Here is a 24523-nt window from a genome sequence, read left to right on the forward strand (position 1 = left end):
AGTGGGGTGTGCGTAATTATTCAGCCTCCTGAGTCCTCCACAGATTCTCGATTGGATTTAGACACCAGACAGGTCAGAGATAAAGTTATTGAGAAATTTAAAGCAGGCTTAGGCTACAAAAAGATTTCCCAAGCCTTGAACATCCCACGGAGCACTGTTCAAGTGATCATTCAGAAATGGAAGGAGTATGGCACAACTGTAAACCTACCAAGACGAGGCCGTCCACCTAAACTCACAGGCCGAACAAGGAGAGTGCTGATCAGAAATGCAGCCAAGAGGCCCATGGTGACTCTGGACGAGCTGCAGAGATCTACAGCTCAGGTGGGGGAATCTGTCCATAGGACAACTATTAGTCGTGCACTGCACAAAGTTGGCCTTTATGGAAGAGTGGCAAGAAGAAAGCCATTGTTAAAAGAAAACCATAAGAAGTCCCGTTTGCAGTTTGCCACAAGCCATGTGGGGGACACAGCAAACATGTGGAAGAAGGTGCTCTGGTCAGATGAGACCAAAATGGAACTTTTTGGCCAAAATGCAAAACGCTGTGTGTGGCGGAAAACTAACACTGCACATCACTCTGAACACACCATCCCCACTGTCAAATATGGTGGTGGCAGCATCATGCTCTGGGGGTGCTTCTCTTCAGCAGGGACAGGGAAGCTGGTCAGAGTTGATGGGAAGATGGATGGAGCCAAATACAGGGCAATCTTGGAAGAAAACCTCTTGGAGTCTGCAAAAGACTTGAGACTGGGGCGGAGGTTCACCTTCCAGCAGGACAACAACCCTAAACATAAAGCCAGGGCAACAATGGGATGGTTTAAAACAAAACATATCCATGTGTTAGAATGGCCCAGTCAAAGACCAGATCTAAAGCCAATCGAGAATCTGTGGCAAGATCTGAAAACTGCTGTTCACAAACGCTGTCCATCTAATCTGACTGAGCTGGAGCTGTTTTGCAAAGAAGAATGGGCAAGAATTTCAGTCTGTAGATGTACAAAGCTGGTAGAGACATACCCTAAAAGACTGGCAGCTGTAATTGCAGCAAAAGGTGGTTCTACAAAGTATTGACTCAGGGGGCTGAATAATTACGCACACCCCACTTTTCAGTTATTTATTTGTATAAATGTTTGGAATCATGTATGATTTTCGTTCCACTTCTCACGTGTACACCACTTTGTATTGGTCTTTCACGTGGAATTCCAATAAAATTGATTCATGTTTGTGGCTGTAATGTGACAAAATGTGGAAAAGTTCAAGGGGGCCGAATACTTTTGCAAGCCACTGTGTATATATATATTATATATATATATATATATATATATATATATATAAATAATCTTCATATTACTGTGATGGCATTCATATATTTCTAATGAATATTTCTGTAGTGAACTAAAAACCAGTGAAATGAGATTTATGAAGATTTCGTCAAACTAAATATTTTCTACATCATACCTGACTCGTGAGGTGCGAGTGGATGGTCTTGACATAAGTCTCGGTCCGATCATCCCTCAGCTCCACATAAATGGGTCGACCCATCTGGACCCCAATAGGTGTGGCCACCTTGTTAAAGGTGGAAACAAGCTCTTCAGCCTGTGCTGTACAGCGTCGAGGGTAGAAGACGGCCCAGGTTTTCAAGGGAATCTAAGGGTAACATGGATTGTTTAATGAAAGAAACCAGTGGTGTAAATCCGCCATATTTGTATTATGGTAAAGTAACTTGTTCACACACTGACACTTTAGGAAGCAGTGTATTAACTGTGTATGCCGTTTTATTCTTTAACTACTTTCAGTTGTTGAGGTTTCGTCTCTTTAGATTTTTTTCATCTATTTCTTATTCCCCAAGTGTCTCCATTTCCCCCCAATCAGCTGTTTGTGTATAAACAGTCCCATCTTTCTCTTGTCTGTTGTGCAGTGTTCAGTGACAAAGGACAATCAGAAGTAGGACTTCATAAACTTTAGCAAACTACTGTCGCTGTTTAACTGTAAAAAGAATATTGCATTGTTTATAAGGCATCCTTAGCTTTATCACATTATGTGGGTACGCAACTCTTAGCAAGCACACATAAAACAAGCTGGCAGAACTACAGATAAAATGTCGCCGTATCCTCAGTCTTTTTTTAGTTTACATTCTGAGGGACATTTTCATGTCATATTTTAAAAACATAGTGATAACAAAATGACTCACTCATGATTTCCAATGTTTCAAATTCAGTTCCCAACTGAATGTAGCTTTTTTATTTTATTTCCAAATTTTCATCACAGAGAGGAGAACTAACAATGTTTGACCAAACAGTTACACGTCATTATGCTTAAACATTAATGGTTTACAGTTGTTTAATTGTTTAGCTGACTGAACACATCTCTGGTAACCACCAGACAAGATCTGGGATTTGAAACAGCACATTTATATAGAGCTCTACAGACAAGCATTCATAACACTTACAGAGCTGATTGAAGCATCCCTCACAACCTCTCTGGACCAAGACACATCAGCACCAGTGGCAAAGGATGAAGACTGCAGGCAGATGGTTTCAAAGGGAAGAGTTCTACCTTTGATCTGCAAAAGAGAAAAATATTCATACTATATTGGGAAAAATAGAGAAAAAGAAACGTCCACAAGGAAAAAGGGCAAACAAGGAAGGAAAACAAAAGGACAAGCTCTTACATCCACTTCAAAAAGAACTGTTTTTGTATGCATTATGTTTACTACCCAAAGAAATTAAACATGGCCTCAAGTCAGTCAAAATTTAGTACAGACATACTGAAAGGCTATAGCATGGCACTGGTTTAACTGCGCATTTCTCAGACAACCCTTGAGGAGAAAATAGCCCACGGGCACTCTGCATCACTGCTTTGAATGAAGGAGTTTTCTAAAGTGACAAAATTCCTACCATCATGATTTCTGTGCCAATCTCCAGTCCCCAACCACCAAGCTCATTCAGACTTTCAGGATTGGTGTTGATGTTCTTCAGAAGTTGCTTTATTGAGTGAGTATGCTGCTCACCACTCACGTTAATGTGCATTGTCAAGTCCTAGAACATGTTAAAAAGAGCAATATTCTCTTTGAGCAGTCAGGTTTCCACAAGGTATTTTATTCATTACCAATTACTTTCATGAAGGTTTTCAGACCAGAATTTGTTCTTGGAAATTTCCATTACTGACAATAATCATAAAACATCTTTGTTCTGACAGTTATGTTAGCAAAGCATTGCACTACCGTGTCGTTGTCAATGTTTACAATGGTCAGGCTCTTTCTCTGCTGTGTAGAAATTAAGTGTTTACACTCAAAGTTTAAACTAGCAAAATTTGAACATTTTAATATTGAACACTCTTAAGACAACTGATTTTTAAAATGCTATATGTTCTGTTTTCGACCAACATACACAGTGTGTATTAACACTAACATTAAATTAGATGGGCAGCTCCTAAGAGTAAGGAAAGCATACTGACACATTAAGCTTACTTTCATAGCTCTGAAGTCCTTCCTCATTTTCTCAGGAATTCCTGTCATGAAGGAAAGCTCTGGGACTAAAAGGATCTCACCAGTGATGATTTGCTGCAACAAATGAACAATTAGTTGTTATAAAATCTTTTAAACTTTCTTTTTTACATCTTCGGTACAACAAAGCACAAGAGTGCATACAGCTGTGTACAGCTCTGCTTGACATGCATGTATTAAGATAAAGTTTTTATTCATATTTTTATTGGTTTTCGCTTAGTTAGCTTCATCCCATCTCACACAGATGTTGAGTCTTACATGATAACTAATCATCCAGGTTGACTAACCTCTAGGGTTGGGCGATATGTAAAAATCTTCCAACAAACAATCAATCGCCGATGGGCGAAATATTCACGCATGCGCAGGCTTTTTGATGGCTGGAGCAATGTAATCATGCACGGACTGATTTGCGCGTTTACAACACAGAAGAAGTCCAAACATGGACGAAGTAATTTCCAAAAAAACATTAGGGCTGTCAGCGATAACGCGGTCATCACGATTAACGCGATTAAAATTTTTAACATGCTCAACCCATCTGGAGCACAGAATGAACAAACTTTGGACAAACTGCCCGAAATGTGTTGAAAGAGACATTTCAGGGATTTTGACTCAGTCTGCGCTCCAGATGGGTTAATTGTTAAATCATTAGTGACGGCGCGTTAATGCTGACAGCACTAAAAAAAAATAGTCGCCAATTTGAGATGAAAGAGGTAAACCTAAGGATGTAACCAAAGCAGTGTGCCAGCTGTGCAGACGTCTAGTGCGAGCAAAGTACTCAAACACGACTAACTTGCATGAGCATGTATGTGTCCACCATGCGGCTGAGTATGCTAGGCTATCACCAGCTTCTGCAGCTCCATCAACAAGCATTTGGGCGCACTCTGAGGAGGGTGCATTTGCTCGTAGATGAAAGAGGCACTATTATTTTTTTTTCTGTTGACTGCTTATGTTAGCTCCATCATTATTAGCAAACTTACTCATGGGCAAATAAATAAATAAATCGCCCTTGTAAAAACGATCGCCGATGGGCTCAGCCTATCATCGATAGTCAATATATTTATCCAATCACCCAACCCTACTAACCCTCTGGTAACTATTTGGACAAACATAAATTAAATAAACGTGAACATGAATGTGAAGGTGCATTCTTAGAAAAACATGTCAGATGACTGATCTACTTTATCGAGCCTGCATAAAAATCTGTCTTTGTGTCTTGAGCTTTTATTAATACTTGCGTTGGGCATGTGGAAATCTTCATTACATATTTAGTACCGACTTTAACAATATCTCCCGGAGACACAAATTGTGTTGTTGCACTGAACTGTTCAATAAAACTTTTTTAAAAACATAGGTGTTAACTGTTTGTGCAAAGTTCATACAGACATATACATATGCTGTGATAATTAAAATAACAGAAGAAACTTTAATTTAAAAAAATGATATGAGCCAACTGATGCTGAAGCGTTTTTACCTTCCCGCCCTGTCTGGACCTCTCCTTTGGCCGATGCAGGAGTAAAGGCTGGTCCATCTCTTTGATTGTAATGCCATAGTTTTTGCTGTTAAACAAAAAAACAAACAAACATGTAATGCAATCACATGAGCGTTGGAGAAGACGGAGAAAACAAAAAAAACAGATCCAACTGATCTTTTCATTGTTGGGTTGGTATGAAGATATTTCACTACACAAACACACACAAAAACAGTTTGCTGTAGTTTTGTTGTGCAGGAAAAAGCAGTCTAACCTGTAATAGTCCACAAAGGTAGTTACAGTGCCATCCATCAAAGTGAAGGTGTCTTTGGGTGATTTGTTCCACTCAATGGCATCGATGCGGTAGGTGCGGTTGTTGTAGCGGGTGATGACAATGCTGCCGACGAGTTCTTTGGTGCATTCATCTTGAAAGTTTTCCTTGCTCTGTTGGTACAACGTGTTCCTGGCAGACAGCCCAAAACAAGTACATGTTTTTCTTTTTTCACACTATGGAACGGCACCTTTATTACACTGTTCTGCTCAAGCCTAACAGGGAAAGCTTGGTCAAAGTTAATAATGCTCGATAATCACTAAAGGCCATTAGAAATGTTGCAAAATCATTTGTGGCTGGAGATACATTCACAGACATAAATCTATCTGCAGCAGCTCGAGCATGTTTGTATGCTGATGCTTTTTGTTGTGTAAACTCACATAACATCCAGCACAGAGTCATTCCGCAAGACTTTGTGAGAGACATCAATACACAGGTATAGGCCTCCATCTGTGCGCTTGATACCAGTTGAGTAGCCTGGCCAAACCTGGAGTCTAGAAAAACAGGTAGACTAGTGAATGAAACTGCGCTGCCTGATTTTAGCAGGTACCCTTTGATGCTACAACAAAGCTCACGACTTACCGGTGTTTTCCAAGAATGACTGCGCTTTCTGGATCATAATGGTTTCTGCCTACCAGCTTTAGTCCAATGATTTTCATCACCCTTGAAAAAACGAGAGGAACACTGTGTCATATCCTGTAATTTAAAGTTCCTTTATAACGGAGAAGGCACAAGGTGGAAAACAATCATTGCTGTTTAGGACTAAATGAACAAAGAACTCTTAACAGCTGTCGGGCTTATTGTGTTAAATAGAAAGGATATAATGTGTCTCTGACATAATAAATACCTCCTGAGCACCACATTGTAGAAGGGAATGCACAGATCTGAGCTTGGTGGTAAAATCTTCGTCATTTGAATTTTGATTTCTATTTCCTGATTATCGGTCCGTCTCAAACTCTTGAGAACAACCACCTGTGCAAAAATAGTATATATGTATATATATATTTATTTTAAAAAGAGCGTATTAAGTTTTAAATTTAGCACGGTGACTGTAACAACTGTGATACTCACATCTTTCAGTTTAACAGGAAGGTACAGTATCGAACCGTCAAATGCCACAACTTCACCTGTGGTTGGACGGTGGTCTTTCATCATGCCAAAACGCATCGCCACTGATTCGACATTAGGACTGGGTAAGAAATGCACATCACAAAATACACATTAGATATTAACACGGGTAACGATACTGAATGAACAAATTTCAAGTTTCTCTGTGGTTCTTCAGTGTAATTTAAGCTGATTCTACATTTTCATTGTTGTCTGGAAAAACGTTAAATCCTAGTAAACATTAAGATTTTCCCAAAATACCTGCATAATTTTATAGACATGGGAAATGGTGTTGGTAATAGGAGCTCTCTGGGTTTCATTAATTGCTCACTTATAATCAACGGACTAATAAGAGCCGAAAGTAGTAGACTAAAATCTGTTAAGGATCATAGACAGAGAATTAGTCCAAATATCACTTTAGTGTAATTTTCAGTTAGTTTGTTCAGACAGGAATGTTAGGCTGGATGTTGAACTGGAAACAATGCACTTTTTGTATGTCAAGAATAACAATATACTGAAAATCAAGTATTTATGATCTTTTGCTCCTGTAATTTTAATTCTACTGTATGTATGAGGCAGATTTGTATGCAGGTAAACCATCTTTATGGTGAACAAAACAGAGCATCTATAGTAAAAAACTGTCTACTGCCCGTCTGTGTAGGCAGTGACCCAGCTACCAGTGCCTACATTGTATCAGAACCAATCCCTGTATTACCTGAAACTATGATTAAAGCTTTCCAACATTTCCTCCAGTTTTTAGACATAAACTTTGTTTCCTTGTATGCAACAAGTGGTCTTGAATGTTATATGATACTTACGTAAATGTAACATGGTACTGATACACCGCTTCATTCTTGCATTGAATTTGGATGTGGTTTGACCCAATATTTATAGGAGCTCCTTTGATTCCAGCCTTATTCAGTGGCTCACTGACGAGCGGAGAACATACATGGACAAAAAGATCAGTTTATGATAAGTAAAACAAATGATCAGTTACTGACCCGAATAAAAGCTCTGTCTTGCAAAATGTTAGATTTGATCAATACAGAACCAATACCACAGTCTGAGCTAGATGACCTTTAATAAAATACACCATTATGTGCTCATAAGAGACAATGAGAATGTCAGAAGACATGGATAAGTCAGAGCTAATGATGTTTTAGAATGAACAGCTAACACCAGAACACTCTCTCTGACCGTTAAAAAGCCCCCAAACCACAACACACCTCATGTTGATTTGTTAGGACTCGCTAAGGTAAAGGAAATAGAGAAAAGCACACTCACCGAACTGCCTCCATTGTCAGCTCCGTCTTTGCAGCTGGACCAGTGGAAAGGTCTGTGGCTTCTTGAACGGTGTGCACAGGGGACACAGTTCCTTTACAGTATTATGCATGTCATTACCCAAAATGCATGTTTCTTCCCCCCACAAATTAATCAAATTAAAATAAAAAACACAATTAAGATTGTATTAGACACATGCAAAAGAAGATGCACATAATAGTTTACTTGGGGTTCCTACACCGTTCTTTCCCTTTCAAAATCACAATGTTCTCCAGTCTCAAGTTTTCAGACAGTTTCCAAATCTAAAATCTAGAATTCCTGCACAGGAATCCCCATCATGCTTCTTGTTTTTTCTTTTAAAAAGAGGATTAAAAACAAATTAAGGTGGTAAACTCTTAGTTTTCAATCCCTTTAAAATTTCATTACCTGTCAGAGAGGGCTGAGAGTATTCTGTTTGTGGCTCAGACATTGGAGAAACAAACACGTCTTGACCTGCAGGAAATGAAGGAAGCAAAGCACGGCCTCTGCCAACTCCAAGCTGAGGCATAGCTGCTCTTCCGAGGCCCACCATTTTCTGAGGGGACAAACCTTGGCCAAGGAAACTGAAAAAGGCAAAATCCACAGTAGGAAGAGTCATATAATGGTTGTTCAATGCAGATAAAATAAGTAAGTGTAATTTGGCATTGGCACTACTTTTTCCATCTCAACCTGGATTAAGTCATACCTTCATAAAGGTTAGAACATGTACTTTGTGCTTAACCTATGTACAATGATTTAACTTCATGGCCATTAGGTATTATATATGGATTTTTTTTTAATTGTCAAAAGTTAGGTGCGACAAAAAACATAATCCAGCAAATAATTTAATTTCCTGCCTGCAGATATTCATTGCTACATGTGGAATTAAATTCCGTGCGTGCAAATTCAACAACCTGCGTGTGTAAAACTCAGCAGCCACACACGTGTGAGAGTCTGATTTGGAGGCATTGCTGCACTTTCACACTCTTGCGGGTGGCTCTCTGTGCTCACAGCTGAATCCTACTCGCTCCAATCAACTGACTTTTGACGAAGGATTTAATAGTGTTCATAAAGCAAGAACAATATTAAAGAGCTGTTTCTGGGAGGTACTTCGATCTTTGATTATTAGTAAAATTATTTTTTACTGTTTCAGTGAACAACTGCTTTGATCAAATCTGATTATCAGCTTTTTACAGTTGTGGAAGAAGTACCTATCCTAAATCCTAGAGCTGGGCGATATAAGATTTTTTCATATCACGATATGTTTTTTTTTTCATTTCAGACGATAACGATATATATCACGATATAAACCAAATAACTATATTTGTAAGATTTAAATGTGCCGTTGCTCACAAGTAAAATGTGAAATAATCAGCAGCTTGTCTTGATTTTACTATTTATTTCCCATAATAAGGTCAACAGGGTAGATGTACTTAAGGAACATCAGACTTTTTCAGATAAATAAAAGGCAAATATTGCAAACTACACAAAAGGCAGCCGCTAAAGCGTTTAAGTTTCAAAATAGAACAAACAAAACAGACTACTAAATTGTCAATTCCACTTAGAAACAAAATATTAATTCTAAAAATAAATCTTAGTTTGTTTTACAGAAGAACAGACAAAATGACTAACTTTTGTCAATATCAAATAAACTGAGAACTAAAAGGAAATTTTCAATCTCTCCTTGTTGTATAGCTTTCTGAACTTTCTGAATCCTTTATCATCCGCAACTGAAAATAGTTGTGGATGATTACTATACCTTTCTAATGTGACATTGTTGTCCCTGGCTCTCTTTCTCTCTCTCTCCCTCCCGCTCTGTTCCTGTGCTACTGTGAGTGTAACTACCGCCCCTCCCCCCTCTTCCCAGCGCAAAGCGCAAGGTTCGTGTGCGGAGTGAAGCGGAAAAAAAGTGCGAGAGAGAGGGTGAGAGAAAGAAAGAAAAAAACCCCCCCACGGGTCGGGATAAGGAGCCGGCTCGCGTCGTTCACGTCAAAGATCCGGCTCTAAGAGCCATTTCGTTCGCAACCGACACATCACTACGAAATACTACTACTACTAATAATAATAATGTGCGGCTTGGCACTTGTGCTGTACGTAACAAGTCACGTGACGTGACGCTGCGGCTGTGATTGGTTCGGCTCTGCGCTACTTAATTTGGATTGGCTGTTCTTCTTTTCTTTTTTTTAAGAGAGCAAGAGAGAGATGAGGTCTATCGCAATAGTTTAATTTTTCTATCGAGAAAAAGTTATTTCGCAATACATATCGTTATCGTTTTATCGCCCAGCTCTACTAAATCCTATACATATATAAAAGTAATAATCCTACAGTACATATACATTCTGTAAAAATGAACTTTTGATGACATAAAAGTACAAATGTTATCCATTAAGGTATATTTCAAACTCTATAGAACTGATGAGTTATTAAAGTGTACGCTTCACAAAGTCATTAAAGCTACTAATTCACTGTAGCTAAATCACACCACAATTTATTAGTTAACTTATATTTCATATAAATCTAATTCTACTAAACATGATTACAGCTTTAAATGGACGGTATGTGCAATTACATGTTTGCTGCAGACTAAGCAACTTTTTATTGGCAGATTTAAATGATGATGGTATTTTGGTTATAAACGTACACTTCCGTTCCTGATTCTCATGAGTTAGATTTTTGTTTTTAATTTTTTAATAATGGTATGGAATATTGTACAACAATATGGGACAGCAGTGAAGATGCTTCAGAATGCTCTGGTTTTAAAGATTTCTTCATCAGTAAGGTAATTTAGTGACAGCTGTCAGTATTTCCACTACTACAGAGGAAACAGCAAGTGTTGATAATTAACTCTGCAGAATTAATTTACAAATATGGTTTAAAAACAGCGCTTATGTTGCTGCCTCGGTGTAACTCGATTTAAGTAAAAGAAACTGTCCATCAAAAGTGACCAATCACATTAGGACCCCTCTTCAAACAGTCAAAAGTCAGTTGATTCATGCGAGCAGCATTCAGCAGCGAGCACAGAAACTGCAGACGCACGAACAAAGCAGGCTCTCATTTAGTCTACTGCAGGTTTCATAAACTACATCAGGCTGAATGAAAATATCTCAGAAACCCTGTTAGTCGAAACACAACACAGTGTCACGCCTGTGCTGCTTACCTGCTGCCTCTGCCCATCATTTCTCCAGATGGGCCGATACTCTGTGGTGTGCTGATGACACCTGGTGGGGCATCTCGCAGTTTCACCTCTCCCACATCCCCAGCTGCTCCCCTACCTGCAACAAAATGTAACATGAATCCATATGATTCTTCTTCATATACATAAACACCAAAATGAACCAACATCTCGCCACTCTGTGGCTTACAAAGCTTTGAGCAGATGAGCACACAATGTGTTGTGCTTAGGGGAACAGAGACTGTTTATTTTCAGTATCTCTGGATTTCTTAGAATAAATACAGACCCAGTGGTGTTGCTCCTCTTCCCAGTGAAGTCGCTGATGGTTCAATGCCCATTCCTCTAAACATTGAGACCAGTGTTGATCCTTTAACATGTGGTGGCTTGCCAATCTGTCAGAAGAAAGCAAACCTGTGCAACTCTGTGTGGCAATTTTACCATTAAAATTAAAACATAATTTATTGCATTTTCTGGTTCGCACCTCTTCTTTTGTCAAAGTAGGGCCTTCTCCCATTAGAGCTGGCATCATTGTTTCACTTGGAGGTGTGGGTCCTTCATGTGGCTCCAGTCTAAGTATGCCTGCACTTCTCGCCACTCCTACCTTTGATTCAACTGCTGGGATGAGCAGCCCTCTGGCTCGACCAACTACTATATCCTGTTGCGCCAACAGCGCTCTACCTCTTCCTACCACAGGTTCAGTAATGGGGACAGCTCCACTTAGTCCCAGTGAGTTATCACTAAAAGTAGGGAAAGCCCTGCCTTGTCCTACAGCAGGTTCTTCTGTAGAGAGCAGCAGCCCTCTACCACGTCCTACAGCAGACTCCCCAAGCTGTAATCCTCTTCCTCGTCCCAGCCAATGGGCACCTATCTTCTCAGTGAGATCAGGAGGCTTGCCTGGATCCATCTGACCAACTTTTACCACTATCAGCTGTTAACAGCAGAGGAAAAAAAAAAAAAAAAAAAGTTTGTAGCACATTTCAATCATACAGTAATAAAGAAAATGTATGGCCAGGTTCAAATACACTTCAACTTTTCTGAATGCTGAAATAACATTTCAGTTAAACTTTTTGAGTGTCTGTTTAATTCAAAGGTGGGTTTTTTCTTCCGGTGCAAAATGAGATTATTATGCAAATTAATACCGTCCCTGTTATCAGTCTTCTATCAGACTACGACTGAATGGGGTCAAGTTGGCAATAACATGCAATCCATTTTTGACAATACAGCAATTAACTGTAACAACTGTTGAAAATCATATATCTGTTACTGTCTGCATACACAGAAATACATTTAGCTATTACATTTGCAGTTAGCAAACATGCTCAAAATGACCGGAATTCAAGAGGCAGGCAGTTAAGCAGCGTCCTCTCACAGTTTGTATCTCATTGACAAAGACTCTTCACACTGACAATTATTTGGAAACCTTCGGCAATCTCTGTGAGAGTCAGGGAACCTTGCAGCACTCTTGTTCAAAGTATTTTAATTTATTTTATGAAAAATAGGGTAATTGGTGTCGCCATAGAAAATACAAGGATTTCCCGCCACCCATACTGCAGAAGGATTTCAGTGATCAATAATGCTTAATGGCACAAACACCTATACAATACTGTACTTCATACGCTTTTCAAGGTGCAAGGCTGTTGCAAATAGAGTTAGTTTTAACATCAATGTCCACCATAGCTTTATTTAGAAATCCCCACACTAACAGAAACTATAGGCGCGCAATATTTGCCTCCTGCACGTGTACTTGTTATCGTCTTTAGGGATAAAGACAACGCTGACGATGTTCAACTGACAACTTGTAACAACACTTTAATATCATTTATTTTGGGTGTGTGCTAATTTTATCGAGCCAAAAATAATGGCGCCTCATTTCACTCGCTAGCTTTTTAAAGCAGCACAGGCGCTTATATTATAACATCTGCCTACTCATTTGCTACCGAATTTAGCTGCCAGTGGCTTGAACTGTATAACTGTTTTTAAAGAGTCATAATATAAACATTTTCCTACGCGCTCCTACAATATTATTGTAAAAAAAAAAAAAAAAAAAGCTAACAGCTGCTAGCTAGCAAAATCAAAAGGTGCTAGCTAGCTTAAACACGTGTTTAAAGCAAGTGCACAGCTGTCAACCACTACAAACTAAATAAGATTAAAAAAATTATCCCAGAAACCCCCGCTGTATTTCAGTTTCGTAATAAACGGAAAGATGGTGTTAGCTCTTAAATTTACAGCAGGAAAACTTACATTTAATTGACGAAAATGCTCCTGTCCTCCCTCACCTATCAGTCTAATTAACCGTCCGACGGAATCCAACGAGTGACAAATGGTGTCCGCCCTGCAGCATCCTGATTGGATAGTCAGTGCTGTCCGGGGCAGGGTATTGGTTTATTGATCCTGTCAATCTTTTATTGAAAGGCGACATCATGCCGACAATTAGTCTTTTCCTCCCCCTAGTGGTTACTATCTGCATACCTCACCTAAGTTGAATTAGAAAAACAATGCCGTTAATGTGATGTAATGAGCAAGTTAAGCTTTCATCTCATCGCATTTCATCTCATCTCATCTCTAGTATCCAGAAGGGGACACTGAGAGGCAGACATCTTTCCAAAGTCAGACTTATACTCATTGGCTGTGAAAGCAGGAGCTGTCATCAAGGGTCGAAAAACCACCTTCTACTGCAGCTACACTATGTTCAACAGGCAAAAATATCAGTAACCACACACAACACACACTAACAACAACAACAACAAAAAGCCTATTTCAGCACATATGATGTAACCTACACCAAAGAAAAGGAAATACAGCTCAATAAATTTCTCACAACCTTACAACAGTGTGTGAGACCAATAAAAGGAAATTCTCTGAGTTTTTCTCAGCTGTTTTTCAGGCTTGTTGTATTCTCTTAGAGAGGGAGCTGGGGAAATTCTATGGAAATAATACTGCATTACTTTTGCAGTATTTGTGCCAAGTTTGAGACATGCATAATTCATGTCTTTTTAAATTTTTTAAAATTCTTTTTATCCGACATCAAAATGTCTTTATGTTCTTCTTCTTCTTCTTATGATTATATTTTATAAAATAACGTTTATTTATTTATTAATTATTATTATTATTATTGTGGGTTTTTTTGTTTTTACAAAAGTCTAGCTTGTAATTTCGTTAACTAAAATATTGTTGTTTCCATCTAGTTTTAGCTCTGAGTTTAGTTTTAGTCAACTTTTTTCAGATGGTAACACAATTTAATCTCTAAGTTAGAGAATGTGGGATCAAATTCTCACACTTCTACTGTTACCACAAACACCAGGATATTTGCATGCATTCTCTCACCCCATTCCTGTTTTCTTATTTGAAAATACTTGTTTTTCAACGTCACTTCTTATTTAAGGAAGGTTAACACTTTGTTGTAAACATCAAGAACCAGGAAATAAATAAATAAATAAATAAATAATAATAATAAACCAAAAATACCTGAGACAAACATAATAAATACTTTTTTGCGGCTAAACAGAACTGTCTTTTACAAACTAGACATTTAATTTTAGATTTAAAATGCACATTAAAAGAAGGCGGCTAAGCAGTCTTAAATATATAAAAGCCCACAGAGGTTTAGGTTTTCAGGTCACTGGTCAGACATATTGGCAATTAGTCTTAAACTAAATTGAAATAATCCCAAAAATGCTCCCAGAGCGTGTGAGGTGATGACTTTGTGCTCACACAAATTATTCAGTGTTATAGAAAGTAGCAAGTTTGTCCGCTCCTTATATTTGCTGCTATAATCTTAAAGTAGATAATCACATAGACAGAAAAAAACCAGACACACATCTTTACGTTTTAAAGGATGTGATGCCATCTATCGACGAATGTAGGAAACTGCAACATAGAAGAAAAGAAGTGACCTTCCCTCATGAATGTAAAAAACCAGCTCCCAGCATTTCCTCCTGTAGGCCAAACTGACAGCTGAATGAAGCAAATCTGACAGGAGGAATTCTCATAGTGTCTGTAATGTTGCAAACATTGCAAAGTAAAAGAATGAATGAATAAATAAATGCAACATTCACAGTGCGTGCTGCATGTTTACTCGCCTTTTCACTGTTTGCCTCTGAAAAAGAGGCTCAGCAAAATGTCAGCGTGAAAGAAGTGGTGCTTATAGCAGTAAGAGGGCTTTGTTATGTTCTAATTAGAGCAATTCGGCCTCTGATGTGGGCTAATCCGTAATTGCTGGCCTTTTGAGAGGAAACTCTCCAACCCAGAGGAGTTTGAGGTATTTTTGGGTTTGTATTCACACTCAGGAGTTATTATTACTTGATCTACTTTAATTAGATGCACTAAACAAGCCACCTTCCCTTTTAGCTGTTCAAGAAGTCATAAGCAGAAACATGTGGTGGATTGTGGTGTTGCCCAGAAAATAGTACAGATAAAACTTAGGAAAGCTTTCTGCCACGTCCCAGGTGTGGACAAACTCTTATTTTTGCTTGATTTTGTTTTGATTTTGTAACATAGTAAATTAAATAATCTAAACAACCATTGTGCAAAATAATCAAGGAGAGCTGAGTGGTATACTTTATACTTGGTCTGGTCGCAGGCCAACTGGTTGCAGCAGATATCCGCCCCTGCCTGAGCCGAGTTCTGCTGGAGCTTTCTTCTTGTTAAAATGGATTTTTTCCTTTCCACGGTCACTAAGTTCTTGCTAAAACTGGTCATTTAATTGTTGGCATTTTCTCTGTATTGTTGTAAAGCCTTTATCTTACAGTATAAAACGCCTCAAGGTGTCCGTTGTTGTGATTTGGTGCTAAATACATAAAACTGAACTGAATTAATGTGCTAGACCTTTAATGCTGACACATAAATTGAGGAGAAGGGAATACCTAGAATGTGTCAGCTGTGTTTTGAGTGTATCTGTACTAGTGCAGATGCACATTTCTGTCTTTTTAATATGGTCAATATAATTTAATCAGCAGTTAATCCTTTTTTAAAGCCTCACTGGTATTTACCTCAGGTTTATTGCTTTCCTAACTATTACTGTCATTTCATTTCTGCATGTCTTCCACACAAATTGGGATTTATTGTCAGTATTTGTACAGTTCAAAAACACTTCATTGTTGATTTGGTGTCTTGCCAGGTTGACTTTCGAGATGCGCCATTTGCACTGGAACTGGCCAGGCACCATTTGTGTTCCAGCACCCTGCAAATATGCCCACAAACTGGCTTTCCTGTCTGGCCAGTACCTACACACGGAGCCGCCCATCCAGCTCTCAGACAAGCTCTTCTTCCTTTGAGTTATTTAAGCAAACTGCTGAGGTCACAGCAAAACAAACTGCTTTTAACATTACTGGAAGACCAGAATTAATATACATACATATCTGAATTCAGCCTGCAAGAAGTTTCTTACTGTTAAAAGTGAGTTTTTCCTCCCCACTGTTGCCAAGTGCTTGCTCAATAGCGGTCATTTGATTGTTGGGGTTGGGTCATTACCTTACAATATAAAGCTCCTTGAGGTGACAGCTGTTCTGATTGGGCACTTTGTAAATAAAACTGAATTGAATTGAACTGCTATGAACTGGTCACCTGTCACAGGCTGTTTCACAAGAAGGTCAGGTGCGATAGGCTTCAACCACTCTCTGACGCTAGAAGGATCAGCAGGTAATAAATATGGATCCATTAAGTCCATGAGGTTTGGCATGTCAAAAAAGAAGGGGATCCAGGTGTATTCTGGCACAGAGTTGCATGCTGATTTGCCAGCATTCAACTCCCAGAGACTCTTAACAGCGTTGGCTGCAGATTTGCACTAGAATGAGGAGTAACTTAGACTAATTTTTCACCAACTGAGAATGAATGTCAGGTCATGAACCTTTTTTTTTGTAACTCTCCTTGAGTTATTTTTAAAAATGACTCGTGGAGTAAGCTGCTAATAGCAGCTGAGAGTAAAGGCCACGTTTGAAGAGCAGAACACAAACCCGAGAAGCTCCGACTGTTGTTTGTTCAGATGAATACGTATCAAAGCAGTGATTTTACTTAATGGGCTTTTTAGGATGCTGCTGCAACTCCCTTTTCTTTCTTTGACTGAAATATGCCCTTAAATGCTTATTCTTGCTTTCTAGTAGTGACCTAGATTACATCCAGATCACAACACACACTGTGAGTGAAGTTCTTTTAGCTATTCAAATCCTGCTCGCAGTGCTGATCAGTTTTTATGTTTTACTGTTTCAATTATTCAGATGTAAACGTAGACTGAACGAAGCTGCTGTATTACTGAGATGACACCGAAACTCATATGCATCTAACGTAGCGGTGCTTACATGTGGGGCCTGCTCAGCAATAAGGACACTCTGTTGTTTGTTGGTAATTCTTTTGGCCTTATTTCTCAAACAAATGTGTTTTCCTGCTCTGCTCCTCACTTACATTTTCTTGTCGTGATGAAATTACCCGCTTCTTGCCCGCTTTCTGCCCGATTGTCTCAATTTATTAAGGTCATGGTCGCAAATCTTCAATTTGCTGCCAGGAAAACCAAGATAAACAATGTCTGACTGATGAAGAGGGACAATCTCCACCTGTCTGCCTTCAGCCATAATCTACATCTGAAGAACAGATGTTGAGCTGACTGGCTGATAGCATTATGCTTGTGCATTTCAGAGGCACAAGTGAATGCCAAGTGCAGTGCGCTTGGACGAGATCGGCGGGGTTACTTTTGGCAGCATGATTTTAAAAATAACTGGCGAGCCGGTGAAATCACAGGTTAAAGTGTAAAAACCTGATGGGCCGCCGAGATTTTTGCCGTGAAAGGAGCATGCTTTCTTAATGTTTTGGTTTCATTAAAGTTCTTACAGCACAGCTAGAAGGGATCCAGCAAAAGTCCCACGAGCTCACGTGGGGGTTTGTTTATCGGACAGAGTCTTAGTCTTTATCTGACATCCAAACAGGCCACGGGGGGATTGTTGTCAGGATGAGAGATCAAAACAAGTTTTGCATTTCAAAGTCACCTTCCATAACTGGTGCAAATTATACATTTGCTTTTGCACTTTGAGCTGTTTTAATGTTGTATCCTGTTGCACCAGGTTTACTCTGGACCTCAATATACGTTCAGTTGTTGGAAGTCATGCAGATTTATCCATGCAAATAGACTGATGCATGGATCCTTTATTGAAGAAAAGCACCAGACCAAAACCTCTTTTGGAAATGGCAGTAAATGTTTCTTGTTGGATAGTGAACTGAGCAACTACAAAGTGACAAAAAAAATAAAAAATAAAAAATAAATAACAACTCCTCTCAGTGCAGGACCTTGAGAGGGGTTCAGACAAACAGTGACACATTGACAGCATGCCTTGCATAAGCTGGAAACCCTGACATCTGCACTAATGTCCTAAGCACAAATGGGTCAAATTTCCCTGACAGCAAGAGGTCTAGCAGAAACTGCCAGTGGTCACTGGCAATAATCTGGTGTGACAATCATTCCTGACCTGTCACTCAGGTAATGGTGAGTAAAAGGCCAAGGCTGTGGTGGTCTGCACTAGGCATAAAAGTGGTTGTGGGGAGGGGACAGCTATGACAGCACAGGCCCCTGCACAGCCAGAGGGGACAAACACACCACAGCTGCTCCTGCTGCCTGGACGGTGATGCAAGCGGCCAAAAGTCCTGGGAAGCTTTCCCACATCCCCCCAGTGTCTCCCAGCGTCATCAGCATTGCTGGATTTTCTCTTTTGATTTGTCTTTAGTGTGGATGCTTTTCTCGGAGCCATGGCAACCAAGAAAAGCATCAGCACAAAAGCACACTGGGAGAAAATGTACCTTTTGTTAAGTGGTTTTGCATTTTGAGTGTCTAATGTGTCCTACTATTAGAAAACATGTTTTTTTTTTGCATGTCGGAGGCACTAGAAGAATGCCCTTAAGTTCATTTCCTGTTTCTTTTTCAGATTTAAGAGACATGTGGGGATGTCTGTCATGCAAAATTTACTGCAGTTTTTTTCTCCCTCCATGAAAGACTGGACCGTTAAGAGCTTTAAAATAAGCAGCTGGGTTTCAAGTCAGCTCTTTCTGAAAGCAATATTGTTTAGAAGAAAGTAAAGTTGCATTGTTTTCCAAACACGAACTCAAACAAATTCTGTTCATAACATTTGTACATCGTGTCTTTTTGAGGGGGAGCCCTGTGGCTAGATGCACCAACATGCACATCACTAATAAAGGTTTTTCATGCTCTAACCTCTCTCAACCCACCGCGAAACCACTTCTGTAGGCTTATGTCCATATGCGTCAAGTTCTTAGGCTGTCTCTGCGTCCTAGCACACGCGTCACATTGATAGGTGCGGTTTGCGCATCGCAACTCCCCAAAGAGGCAAGTCCATATTTGTCGAGGTGATGCACTGAGCAGCAGGCATTTATGGAGTAGCTATATTTAGATTCTGCAACTTTTTTCTGCTCCCTTCCTGATTGATCATTTTGGAGAAGTTATATTTCCCTATAGGGATGTACCACGTGTCCGCATAGCACTTCTTGAGACGAATCATTGATAAACAGAAGCCAGTTAAGAACCCTGTTGAGGTGCTGGCAGCTCCGATGTGGTGCAGCTGCAACACACTCGATGTAAAACCGCTGGATAGGAACCGACAGCAGGTTACACACATCCAAATATGCGCGTAACTGGAGTGCTCTGGCGAGGCCACCCTTGCACCCCTATCCGGATAACATTGTCGTGATGTTCAATATTTCGGGGATTGAGCCCACTTTTAACAAGAAGGAGGACAATTCCGAAGTTATCAATGGCTCTCTGCAGCTTCTTCTCGTCACCATCAGCCCCACAGCCATGTGGAACGAGTCGTGCGGGGAGCAGCTGCTGGATTTCACTCGCCCGGAGAAGATCGTTATCGGGGTGATGCTGGCGATCATCACGGCGGTCACAGTGATGGGAAACACGCTGGTGGTGATCGCGGTGTGCGTGGTGAAGAAACTGAGACAGCCTTCAAACTATCTGCTGGTGTCTTTGGCGGTGGCTGACCTGTCAGTGGCCATAGTAGTCATGCCGTTCGTGATCGTGACAGATCTCACCGGGGGCAAGTGGCTTTTTGGGGAGGTGTTCTGCAACATCTTCATCGGCATGGATGTAATGTGCTGCACTGCCTCCATCATGACCCTGTGTGTGATCAGCGTGGATAGGTAAGTTTCCAAAAGTTTTCAAAGCACCGTATCAGAGCTGCTTTCGTTACTGCTTTGATGACTTTCGTTATGCACAGGTACAAAAATTACGCACGCAGCGCGCAGCGCGTTAACTGAAGCCAGGAACAGATCAAGCAGCAAATGAAGTAATGATCCACAAGCGGAGCGAATGAAATAACGGTGTTGTTCTGTGAGACATTCACACGCATTTGCGTAGTTATTTGTGCAGTTGAAGCCACTGGAGCAGAAGATGAGTTCATAGACTGTGAAAGATGTACAGCAGGTCTTATTAATTTGCTTGACCGGACCACGGCAGCAGCATTTCCTGTATGCTTTGAGGATCAGCGCCCATTGACCTTACAGCGGCTATTTCCTTTATAGATGACTTACCAATATCCTGCATGTCTGCTCCAGTTCATGTAGGTTGCCCCTTCTCACTGTTAGTCTTAACAACAAGAACAAAGCAGCGGGGAAAATTCCCTTTAAGTGCATGCAGCAGTACACAGTGCAAATTTCATATTAGAAATCTGAACTGTTTTTTTGTCACACAAAACACACAAATATGATCTTTCAAATTCATTTTTTTGCCCATTTTCTATTTGTCCCTATTCATGAAACTGAATTCCCAGTTAATTCCTTTACATTCCACTTTAAAAATGGGGAATGTAAGACCCGAGCTCTCATCCCCACACACCAAAATCCCACTGCGCATCTCAGGTATTGGAGTGACTGCTCACAAAACCTGAGCTAACTCTGCTAGTAAAGAGAAATGAGAATTTTCCACTGCTCTCAATACAATCCACACTGTGATAAACATCAGGTGATTGATGTAACCGATCTGCCTCTGTAACCATAATGAAGGAAGAGGCTCATGGTTGTATTGATTAACTGATTATTTCCCTTGACTTTCCAATCAGATGTTATTACCTCAGGGTATTATGCTCAGAATTATGCATGTTTCCTGTGTGTGAATGAGTGAAGCACGTGGGGCTTAAGTACGCTTGATAAGCTAATGATATTATGGGAGGAACTGGCTCACAGATATCACACTGTGATACTGTGATTGCACCAGTCAGCTGTAGTAAAGCTGACAGAAGTATGAATGTGTTTTGGGTTGGTTGATGAGTTTGGACAGAGGCTGAGGGTTATGTTTGGCCACTCAAATCCCATTTAGGGCTTGAGCAGGCCCCCTATGGAACCACGTGGAACCAATAACATGTAATATTGCTCAAACGTTTGAAGCCACTTTAAATAGTTCTTATTTTTGAAAAAAGAAAAGAACTATTGAATGGATCAAGGCATTCCAGTTTCTTTTTAAAACGGAAGTTCTAAAAAAATGTAGGCCCTTGCCAAAAACCTAAAAATTTGACGCAAGATTGCATCCAGCGGTGTAAAGTACTCCCCTGACAGAACTGCCAACCTGCACAGCTGAGCAACAAGAGAAGTAAAGCATATCTCTGGTTTAAGAAACAGATGCCTCATAGATTCTCAGCTCTCAGAGGCCTCTCTTGGATGCTAAGTTTGACTGCAGAGCAGTGAAAATAGGAAAACAAAAAAAAGTGCCACAAAGAGGAAATATTTCAAACATGTCAAAGAACACAGATATGGGACAGGTGGTGAATGGAGGTTTCAGTTTTTAGACCAGGAAGAAGAACATCTGTGAGATGCAGAACCAGTGAAAGGTTTGCTGTAGGTGCTTGATGTCATTTGTCATGTCCGCTGGAAAAAAATGGGATGCCTTGGTGGCACATGTTTCCTCCATTACTTTGCCATATTCTACGAACATGACTCGATAAGAGCCGATCTCTCCCAACAGTACAACAGTACGCTCATGCAAAGCACAGCTCTAAATATGAAGAACTCTTTAGAGTAGAGGCAGTTAGCCTAACCCTATTGAGCCGTCCTGTGAACAGCCTGACTGTTTGGTGCATATGAACTGCTCAGGAAACCAATTCAGCAAGTAGGAGGTACATCAGGAAGCATGGGGTTAATGTCTCTAGATTACCTCAATGAAAACAGAATGCCAAATGTCTGCTGGACTGTGGTTTCTGCAAATGGAATGGAAATCCTTTGAAAAAAGCAAAATTTGAAGGACAAAAAAGAATGGTATTAGAAATCATAACTGCCTTTTACAAATCATTTAATGACTAAAAGTATGATTAAGAAATTTTCTGTGTGAACTCAAACTTGTACATGACACAAACTGAACTCGTCGGAGCCAGTCTGAAAAGGATCAGAGAGACTGTGGCTAAAAGGCTTTGCTGATCTTAGCCACTTGCTGTGATTATAAATGTGGCATGCTCATACTATACACTCAAAAAGGACAGATGGAGCCACCTTTGAGCAAGCGTGTCTGTAAAAACACAGTGTCTAATTGAATCTGTAGCCGTGAAATCAAAACCAAGTCACAGAGCCACCAAGACTGCTTTCTGCATCTGTCTGACCTTCCCCTAACAAACGGCTGAAAGAGAATTTCAGCTGACGTTGTATCAGTTTAGGTTTGTTTTCATCCCTAACACCAGCTCTACAGGCAGTTCCCCTGAAGTGTTTGTGTCGATCTCCATGAAAACAGAGTCAGTTTAATTAAACAATGCAGTGTGTGTTGGGCATATGATTCACAACAGGAAGTGTAGAGATCACTCATTAGGATGAGAATTACCAATTAGACGCATGATTAGCTGTAATTAAGGGTCTCTCGCAGACGTCTCAGAGTCCCAAGGACATGCTTTCTAAAAAAAAGAGAAGCTCAAGAGCAGTGCTGCAAATTGACCAGATGTGTCTGCAGCGATTATATGCTCCCTGAAGCCTAGGTGTTCCACAACAGAGAGGACTATTGATTTTCTCTCAGAGCTCATTTAGATTTAAAGGGGAGAGCGTGCGATGTATATGCCAACATAGAAGGACTGTCTCTAGTGTAAGTGGTTGATTCATTTATGATCCTGGATTTGACAGAGTTCAGTGGTGGTGTTTAAGTGTGATCGCTGTCATCCTGGTGGAATACAGTATCTCCATAAGGTCTTATCATTCATCCTGTTAGAACTGTGGCACAGGAATGAAGCTGTGCTGAAAGAAGAATCAGACAGTCCTTGAAGCAAACTTAATGTCACATATAAAAACAAAAGTGTGTCCCTTTAATAATTCTTAGCCCGATCAAAGGCCCATGCTATTGTATTTTTAGTCAGTAAGGCAATTTACTGGTGCACATTCATAAAGAAATATGTAATTAACTAAATTACCAGCCAGCAAATTAAGCCTCGGTCTAACTCTAAGGTCTCAGTCTCTCACCACTGCAAATTGTGCCTTCTAAAAATGACTTGACAGACATGACACTTGAGCAGGAAGCATTTCCTGTTTCAGCGAACAATATGAGAGAAAACGTTCTCACTGTGACTTCAAAGGGTTTCAGTCTTCTCACATTAGCACAACAACATCATGGTGTTAATAAAATGACCAGATAGGAACTTTGTGTGTGTGTGTTTTCTCATCTAATCCAGCAAGTTAAATAAAAAAAAAAAAAAAAATCAAACTACTAGAAAAGTTTTAGCAGCAGACAATCTGGCAATCAGAATTGCAGTTTCAAGGCAGAGGGCCAGTAAGAGACAAATAAGGGTTATTTTGAGTTGTGGCTCATGCAAAGCTACATTAACAGAGTCCAAGAACAAAAATAGAGAGCTGGAAACGAGCACAATAAAACTACATCCATGATGTGTCACTTCAAATAATTAGCTCTGATCTTCTTTGTTTTTTCTTTGCTATTTTTCTCCTTTGAGTCTCTGCTTCACCACAAGTGACTTATGTTTAGATAAAACTCATTTACATTTCATTAGGTACATCAGTTCAACTGCTCGCTAGTACAAATATTTAATCAGCCAATCACATGGCAGCAACTCAGTTCATTTAGGCATGTAGATTTGGGCAAGTTGACCACATGTACATACCAATTTGACGATCAAATTGAGCATCAGAATGGGGAAAAATGATGATTTAAGTCATTTTAAATGTGGCATGGCTGTTGGGGCCACACGGCCAGAAACTGCTGATCTGTTGGGATTTTTCACATCTTACAGAGAATCTGAGAAAGAAAATCAAACATCCAGTGAGCATCAGTTCTCAAGGCAAAAACACCTTCTACGATGCCAGATATCAAAGGAGAGGCCAGACTGCTTTGAGCTGATAGGAAGGTAATAGTAACTCAAATAACTAATAGTTACAACTAAGATATGCAGAAGAGCATCTCTGAATGCACAGCACATCAAACTGTGAAGCTGATGGGCTACAGCAGCAGAAGACCACACCGGGCGCCACTCCTCTGAGTTAAGAACAGGAAACTGAGGCTATAATTCACAGAGACTCAGCAAAATACAACAGCAGAAGATTGGAAAAATGTAATCATAAACAACATGAAAGCATGGATCCATCCTGCCTTGTATCAACAGTTCAGGCTGGTGGTGCTGCAACAGTGTGGGGATATTTTCTTGGCACATTTTGAGTTACCTTTTTCATGAC

General features: G+C 39.9%; 2 protein-coding genes across 2 annotated transcripts in view; one reads left to right on the forward strand and one right to left on the reverse strand.

Moving 5' to 3' along the window:
* piwil2 (piwi-like RNA-mediated gene silencing 2) overlaps window positions 1–19172 on the reverse strand; it is a 31986-nt gene extending 12814 nt beyond the window's left edge. Inside the window, exons 1-17 of the mRNA XM_063489987.1 lie at window positions 19068–19172; window positions 11358–11804; window positions 11163–11268; window positions 10862–10976; window positions 8113–8288; window positions 7690–7780; window positions 7224–7334; window positions 6370–6487; window positions 6146–6270; window positions 5881–5961; window positions 5679–5792; window positions 5242–5430; window positions 4971–5055; window positions 3464–3556; window positions 2892–3032; window positions 2444–2557; window positions 1453–1641 (exon numbers count right to left, since the gene is read on the reverse strand). Of these exons, the coding sequence (XP_063346057.1) occupies window positions 1453–1641; window positions 2444–2557; window positions 2892–3032; window positions 3464–3556; window positions 4971–5055; window positions 5242–5430; window positions 5679–5792; window positions 5881–5961; window positions 6146–6270; window positions 6370–6487; window positions 7224–7334; window positions 7690–7780; window positions 8113–8288; window positions 10862–10976; window positions 11163–11268; window positions 11358–11804; window positions 19068–19112 (2340 nt within the window). The 5' untranslated portion in view covers window positions 19113–19172. The remainder of the gene's footprint in view (window positions 1–1452; window positions 1642–2443; window positions 2558–2891; window positions 3033–3463; window positions 3557–4970; window positions 5056–5241; window positions 5431–5678; window positions 5793–5880; window positions 5962–6145; window positions 6271–6369; window positions 6488–7223; window positions 7335–7689; window positions 7781–8112; window positions 8289–10861; window positions 10977–11162; window positions 11269–11357; window positions 11805–19067) is intronic.
* Window positions 19173–19199: 27 nt separating this feature from the next.
* Window positions 19200–24523, forward strand: part of htr7c (5-hydroxytryptamine (serotonin) receptor 7c) — a 33857-nt gene continuing 28533 nt past the window's right edge. Inside the window, exon 1 of the mRNA XM_063489988.1 lies at window positions 19200–20017. Coding sequence (XP_063346058.1) covers window positions 19560–20017 — 458 coding nt within the window. The 5' untranslated portion in view covers window positions 19200–19559. The remainder of the gene's footprint in view (window positions 20018–24523) is intronic.

This window comes from Pelmatolapia mariae, linkage group LG12 (genome assembly GCF_036321145.2).
Source record: "Pelmatolapia mariae isolate MD_Pm_ZW linkage group LG12, Pm_UMD_F_2, whole genome shotgun sequence".
Lineage (NCBI taxonomy): Eukaryota > Metazoa > Chordata > Actinopteri > Cichliformes > Cichlidae > Pelmatolapia > Pelmatolapia mariae.